At 47.9% G+C, this 7,611-nt stretch overlaps 1 protein-coding gene across 1 annotated transcript in view; it reads left to right on the top strand.

The window, feature by feature from the left end:
* MED12 (mediator complex subunit 12) overlaps positions 1 to 5,801 on the top strand; it is a gene marked incomplete at its 3' end in the record, with an annotated part of 36,573 nt that extends 30,772 nt beyond the window's left edge. The window contains exons 38-44 of the mRNA XM_009075053.1: positions 108 to 258; positions 447 to 652; positions 1,199 to 1,279; positions 1,573 to 1,790; positions 2,386 to 2,542; positions 5,425 to 5,528; positions 5,716 to 5,801. Of these exons, the coding sequence (XP_009073301.1) occupies positions 108 to 258; positions 447 to 652; positions 1,199 to 1,279; positions 1,573 to 1,790; positions 2,386 to 2,542; positions 5,425 to 5,528; positions 5,716 to 5,801 (1,003 nt within the window). The remainder of the gene's footprint in view (positions 1 to 107; positions 259 to 446; positions 653 to 1,198; positions 1,280 to 1,572; positions 1,791 to 2,385; positions 2,543 to 5,424; positions 5,529 to 5,715) is intronic.
* Positions 5,802 to 7,611: the final 1,810 nt, after the last annotated feature.

Raw genomic sequence — 7,611 nt, 5'->3', positions numbered from 1 at the left:
AAGAGGCTGCCCAGCTCAGATAGCATCCCAGGTTTCATCCTGTGGACTTTGCAACCCTTTCATCCATTCATGTATTCCCAGTGCACATTGATCCTTTGTCGTTGCAGGATTTTGTGTTGGGCCCTAGCCGAGGGGTTTCATATGGAGTTGGTATGCCTACAGATCTCCTGCATCACCAGTCAGGGAGCACTATGTCAAGGCTCGCGTATGGGCAGTCACCAGTTGGTCTCTATGCCCAGAATCAGCCTCTTCCAGCAGGTAGGTGCACAGGAGAGGTGAGCATATTCCACCTCTTTAGGAACCTTTTCTGTGAGATGGTCCTGTGCAGGTCCCTACACTTTCTCCTTTTGCCTGCTATGTCTAGATACAGTGACGAACAGTCGTTCTGGAGCTGAGGTGCTGCAGCAACCTATGACTAGTCAGCCTGTTTTCTGTTCCTCTTGAAGGTGGTCCTCGCCTGGATACATCCTACAGACCTGTACGCATGCCACTGGGAAAACTGGTCCAGAGTCGCCCTCCCTACAGTGGTGTGCTGCCTCCAGGGATGGGGAGCATGATGGGCATTGACCCCTCCTACAAGCCAGCAGTGTACAGGCAGCAGCCTCCAGTGTCCCAGGGACAGATACTGAGGCAGCAGCTTCAAGCAAAATTGGTAAGTCAGAGATGTTCTCTTGCTGTTGCTGACTCTGCAGTGTAGTGAGCCCAGGCTGTTTGCTAGTGCTGTCCCTTTTAGCCAGAACTGTCCAGCCCTGTCTGTATCTGCTCTGGAAAGATGTTGTATCTTGTCTGTTCTGGTATCACCTGCTGTGTGGGCCTGTGTAACTAGAAGGTGGAGGAGGCTGTCTGCAAGGCACCCTGAGGCATCCGTGGCCCCTGGGTTATCCTCTCATTAGGGGTAGTGGTTCAACCCCAGCCAGACCTCTCCATACTTACATTTAACTCTAACTTAATTAACTCTACCCCATCCCAAACCAGCACAGAGGGGCATTCCCTGGCCGGGGGTGGCAGGATTGTTAGTGTCCTTTTTGTCCCAAGTCAGGGTGAGGCAGGAGTCCTGAGCACATGCCTGCTGTGCAGCAACCTCATAAGCTAAGCAGTGAAGCTACTTGTTTGGTTTGGTGGGAGCTGCTGAGAAGATAGCAGTAGTGTTCCTGCCCTTTGGAGATGTTGGAAAAAGTGTTTCTCTGTTGCCTTCCAGCAGGGCCAGGGCATAATGGGCCAGCAGCCCGTGCGCCAAATGGCCCCAACCCCGTCTTACGGAGCACTGCAGCCCTCCCAGGTAAGTAGCAGTGACTGCTGGTAGGGCTGGAATGGGGCTCCAGCACAGGGGCAACAGCTTTGGTTTGTGCTCTGTTATGGCCCTGCTTGAGCAGGAAGGTTGGACCAGATGACCCACTGTGGTCCCTTCCAACCTGTTTGATTCTGTGCTGCTAAATCTTGAAAGCTCTTGGCTCTTCTCCTTCCTCAGTGAGCTTCCTTGTGACTGTACTTAGAGGAGGCTGATGTCCTTTGCCCCAGATTCTCTTTTCTTGCTTATGCTATGACTGACAAAGGCTTTTTGTTTTGTTTCAGGGTTACACACCTTACGTCTCCCACATAGGCCTCCAACAGCACCCCTCCCAGTCAGGCACCATGGTACCTCCTACCTATTCTGGCCAGCCCTATCAGAATTCCCACCCCAGCTCCAATCCTGCTCTAGTGGATCCTGTTAGACAGATGCAGCAGAGACCAAGTGGCTATGTGCACCAGCAGGCCCCTGGCTATGGGCACACCTTGGGCAACACACAGAGGTACCTCCCACCCTTCTTAATGAGCTGTATTTCATCAAGGGCTTCCTCTCCCTGCTCAGACAACCCTGACAGCAATCTGTGAAATCCCTGTTCTCTGTGCTGTGTTATACAGTGTCTGTATTCTTTGCTCCCTCAGAGGAACATCTTTATCCAGCTTTCAGTCCTGGGAAGAAACAGAGAGACAGAATGAAATTTGGAAATGTTAAGTGCAGGCAAGAAACAGTGTTACTAGCTAGAGAAAAATGGAATTGAGAAAAGTGAGAAAAATTATCTGGGAAAGTAATAGTCTTGGTTTCAAATCTGACCACCATCAAAGGGCTATATCTGGGATTTCCATTGCTCCTGAGCAGGCATAAATCCAGCAGGGAAACCATGCAGAACAGTGGGATGAGGACTGTTACTTAGGGCTTCTAGAGAAACAGGCTGGATGAAACCCTTGAGAGACCTTAATGTCCCTCACCTTTCTGCAGAGAGACAGCATGGATTGCAAGGGGCTGTTTGGGCTGTCTTGTTGATGGCAGAAGCTGTGCTTAGATTAACGAAGCTGATTGCCCGTGAATCTTTTATTCCATGAGCCTGTCCTTTTCTCTTGCAGGTTTCCTCACCAGTCGATACAGCAGACCCCCATGATGAGTGGGATGAACCATTTGGGTCCACAGGGAGTCCCCTCAGGAATTCGTCCCAGCCAGATACTTCCTGACCAGCAGCAGCAGCAGTACCTGAGGCAGCAACAGCAACAGCAGATGCTGAGGGTGGGTGATTGCTGACAGGAGGAAGGCTGCTGGAGCTGGAGGAGGCTTGCCCAGTGCCACTTACCTCTGCCACTCTGTGTCAGGAAGGATGTCAGCTCTGTTGGGGGCTATCTGTAGTAATTCACTAGGCAGTTCTCCCTTAGAGCTGCCACTCTGGATGGAGACACCCACTGCACTGCCTTGTGCCAGTCACCCAGCATGAGATAAAAGCGAGTTAGTAGGAGTAAAGGTCTGTTCAGTCCTTTGTGGCCTCTATGCCACCTCTTTCTGTTCCAGCTGAGCCAATAGATTGTACAGAAAATCAGCTGTTGTGCAAGTGTGGCAGGAGGTAGAAGCAAAGTGAAAATCCTCCTATTGATGCAGGAGCAGGTAAAGTTTGTTCAAGATAATTTTTAGGAGCATATGTGCGTTTCTCAAGATCAAAATAAGTGTTGGTTGCAGTTTACAGTGCCAGAAAATCTGGTGTGGGCCAGTCCATGTACTCCATTTCTAACAGCAGGTGGTGGAAAACTGATCCAAAGTCAGCTGTTAGACCCAGCTCTCTAGGTTCAAAGAACATGAGTATTCCATGGATTTGGATTATGGTCTTACAAATATTAAATACTTATATGAAATACAGATACATTTATTGGAGTTACAGAAATAAATTGGATTGTCACAGAAACAGAAATGGTTTAATTGGTGAATCCAATACCTTATGACAAGGCCTAGCAAACCTGTGGAGTATGGGGAGACTTTGCATGGCACAGAGTGCTGAGTCTTTATGTTCATAGAGTGGCCTGAATGAGACAGTGGTTCCTGCAGAGACCTGCAGTCAGCAGTATTTGGGAATTGCTGCCTTGCACTGGACAAGAGACTGCCTCTAGCATGGTCAGCAGCTTTTGGTCCTTTTGATGAGTAGCACCCCCTGACTATTCACTTGGTTTCTTTTAGCATTCTTCATCACTCATACTTGGAAGAACATGCCTCAGACAAATTGCTAACACTTCTCCTAGCTCAGTAACTTCATGTATACCTTCAGCTTTTAGCTGACTTTGCTTGCTTGCTTAAAAACCCACAAAGGTAGAATGGCCAAGATGTCCCCTGTTACTGTGTCTCCTGCTGTGTTACCAGAGGTGTGCCAGATGCATCACAGACTAGAGTTCTAGAACAGGTGTTAGAGTTGACTTTCATGATGCAGTGGCTTGTGGAAAGGACGGGTGACCTTTTAGTTTGTCTTGCATGGGTTGGTAGATAGCTGTGGCAAAAAGGGAGGGCATGAAATTGGGAGGGGTGTCCTGGCTTATTTAGTCAGTCATCTGCTTGCTTGTGTACCCAGGTCATAGCATCCATGTCAAGAACCTGTGACCAAACCGGTTTAAGATGGAAATTGAAAGATTGTTCTGGAAACTCCCTCCCTTTGGCTTGAGTCCTTAGTCCAAGCCTCAATGTGTTTGTGACTGGTTTTTGTATCAATTACTATTGTCCACTGTGTCCTGTTGTTTACTGGCTATTCTTTCTCTGATGTTTACCAAATGTATTCCTAGGGAGCACTTGCAGCTTCCATAGGTCAGGTTTTTCTAACCTCCTTTGGCACGATGTCATCCCTTCTCCTGATTGTATTTTTTGTCCGTTTTCCAAGTCTGTTGAAGTTCTCATCCCTTTTGAGGCAGTGATGGGAACTGTACCTCGCGTCACCATGTTGGTTTGTTATGATAGCATTAGTAGTTTTCCATTTCTGCTAGAAATTCTACTTTTGAGCTAGAGAGTTAAAAACTACATTGGCAGATGGGAGAATTGTTGTAAAATTAGGAGAAATTTAAAAACTTCAAAATTTCTGGGTATGGCCTGACTCCAACACACAAATACTCTTCTCGTTGTAACTAGTTCTGTACATACCTGTAAACATTTGAGCACTGCATCCAATTTTATCTGCATCCCTTTATTGAAGTGCAACACCAGCTGGCATGAGTGGCAGGGAAGGGCAGCAAGATCGATCCAACAGTTGGGAGATATGACTGAGAAGGACAATCTGAAATAGCTGAGTGTTGCATTACAGAGGCAAAGACAAGAGGAGAGAGATAAGTCTCCAGATTTTTTGTCTTAAAAAAAGACCCCTTATCTCTAGGACAAGAAATGGCCTTAAAACATAGCATGAGATTCAAGGTAGAGATTAGGGAAAACTCCAGAGTAGGAGTAACTGTGACCTGGAGTGGATTGTGTAGGGAGGTTATCAGAGCTCTGTTGCTTCCTCTGGAAAAAATTTGAGAACAGGTCAGGCAAACACTCAGTGAACTCAGTATTGCTGATCTTAACCAGGAGGCAGGAGGTGAGCCAGAGGCAACCTTGTGAGTTCTTAGTTGTTTTCAAATTTTGTACCTTGTTTGCTCCTAGTAATTCCCCAGTAATCACCACTGGACTCATGGTTATCTTTCTGCCATCTCTCGATACCTCATCTTGCTGAAAACTTCGTTACTGTCCCTGTAGTTCTTGCCATTTGTCAGCCTGGGTCAGGGTCCTGGTGAAATTTGGGTAATTTAGGTACCAGTAAGGAAAATGGTGTATGTTAAATTGAAAGAGGGGAAATTTAGATTAGATATTAGCTGTGAGGGTGGTGAGACACTGGCACAGATGACCAGGGAGGTCGTGGCTGCCCCAGCCGTGGCAGTGTTCAAAGCCAGGTTGGATAAAGCCTTGAGCAACCTGGTCTGGTGGGAGCTGTCCCTTGCCCCGGGCCGGGGGTTTGTACTAGATGGTATTTAAGGTCTGTTCCAACCCCTTAACATACTATAATACTGTATTACTTAATGGAACATCCTTCCTCCTTCAGCCCTTCTGTGCCCTGTTGCTGTGTGCAGTGCCCTGACAGTTCCCTGATGGTATGGTCTCTTTTGTCTTCACAGCAGCAGCAGCAACAGCAGCAGCAGCAGCCACAGCCACCACAGCCACAGCCCCAGCAGCAGCCCCAGGTCTCCACAGTGCCTCAGCCTCAGGCTCAGGGCCAGCCCCCGGGGCTGGGGATGCAGGCTCTTCCCCCCCAGCAGCCTATTGTGAGTGTTCCCTCAGCAGGATGGGATAGCCCAGCACAAATCCAGCCTTCGTCCCCTCTTTCTCCCTCCTTGAGCTTCTCAGGCCTTACGTGAATGCTGAGGCTGCCAGCCAGGGCCTGTGGTTATAACTGTTGTTCTCTCTCTACAGTTCCAGCGCCAGGGTCTCCAGCAGACACAGCAGCAGCAGCAAACAGCTGCCCTGGTTCGACAGCTTCAACAGCAGCTTTCCAGTAAGCCTGAGTGTTCTTGATCCTGTTGCTAGTCTCCTCCCTGCTGTTTTCTATTGCATGTTCTCTGGTGTAGAGAGAAGCAAGGCCAAGCTAGACTGTCTGTCTGAAGCCATAAATGATGAGAGGTGGCATTAGGACTTAGAGCTACTAGCCCAAGGGGGCACAGCAGCAGGGTGGGCAGTACTTGCTATCTTGTGAGCAACCTTCCAGACCTTCCTTCTGCTGCCTGCAGAGGGACAAGGGAGCTGAGCCCTTGCTGGGAGTGCCACACAGCTTTGCTGAAAAGGTCCAGGGTGCAGCTTGAAATCATTTGGGGGCATTTTCTCTGCTGCAGGTGACCTCTGAGGGGCACAGGGAGGCTGTAATCATGGTACACTCACTTGGTGGATGACCCAGAGATCCTGTGCTTGTGTTGTGAGCAGAACAAGACTTCTTTGAGGCAGTGAGGGTACTGTGGAAAGTGTAGCTGCACACTTGCTGTGTTTGTGATGGTTTGTGGGCTTCTTTGTCAGCTGTCACAGGCAGGGTAACAGCATAGGTGTTGTTCAGTCTAGCACTATATTCCTATAATCTGTATTGAGTTACTGTCTGGAGAATCTAGAAACAAAATCCAGTGTCTGTGCTGTTCCCTTCTGAATGGCCTACTGTCACCTCACTGGTTTTGCTGCCATAAAAATGGCAGAAGTGCTATGAAAATGCCCGGAGATGGACTGCACAGCTGTTTGTTTGGGGTTTTTTTGGGTTTTTTTGCAGTGAGTGTGACACTGTGCTAAATGTGACAATGTGTGAAGTGAGGGACGTGGAAATTGTGGTTATACTGGTTCCTTAATGGAAAATTATTAGTCCTTGTGACCAAACCAGAAATGTTAATGTCCTGAGTTTCCCACTAGCCTGATTCACAAAAAAGGATCCCAATCAGGACATTGAAGTATAGGAAGACCTCACACAAGTGTCTGAATATAGCAGAATAGCCATATTTTTGTGTTCTGCCCGCACAGCTGTTGTATGTGGACAGATGTGTGGGATCAGTGCAGCCATGTGTCAGCATACAGCTTCCATGATGCCTCCTTGGGTTTGCATCAGCTCCCTCAGGAAGCATCTGGAGTTCCTGTTTGTAGTGTCAGGGATGGAGTGGAAAGCAGGAGGTAAACCAAGACCAGTCTGTAAGAGGGGGGTACTTTGGGCCCAGGATAGGCTGCCTTAGGAGGCTCCAGGGTATCCCTGAATGTCCAGCAGAGTTGAGAAGGTGAGCAGGCCAGCCAGGCTACACTCACCTCCTTTTACTTAGTCTCACTTAGGGTCAAACATGCTGATGTGGTTTCAGGAAAAAAAACTACAGAATCTTATTAACTAGACAGTACTCAAGTATACTGAGCACTATAAATCACAAAACATGAGTCCCAATAGTTTGGAAGTTCCTGAGGTTTTTGAGTGTAACTTTACCATGTTTCCTGCCTTTTTTATGCCATCTGGAAATCCTTTGGGCCTGTACTTCATTTGTACCAAGATACTGACAGGGAGCCAGGATAATTGTCTCTGAAACTTCACTATCTGTGGTTTCTGGATAAGCCATAGGAGGAGTGACACTAGCTGTCTGAGTAGCTGTGCAGTCTTGTAAGGCTGATTTTCTTTCAAAATCAGAAGTAATTAATCCATAAACTGGTCTTCCCAGCTAGCTGCCACCTTTCAGGGCTTAATTGTGGTCCTCCAATTCTATGGAGAAGTGTCCTCTGAAGAAACTTCAGGCTCAGGACTGGCACATACCTATTTCTTCCTCAAAGAATGTGGGATCATATCTGTGTGCTGTCCA

This window comes from Acanthisitta chloris, unplaced genomic scaffold, assembly GCF_000695815.1.
Source record: "Acanthisitta chloris isolate BGI_N310 unplaced genomic scaffold, ASM69581v1 scaffold33075, whole genome shotgun sequence".
NCBI classification, from domain to species: Eukaryota; Metazoa; Chordata; class Aves; order Passeriformes; family Acanthisittidae; genus Acanthisitta; species Acanthisitta chloris.
Note: the sequence above shows the minus strand (reverse complement) of the source record. Positions and strands in the feature narration are given on the sequence as shown.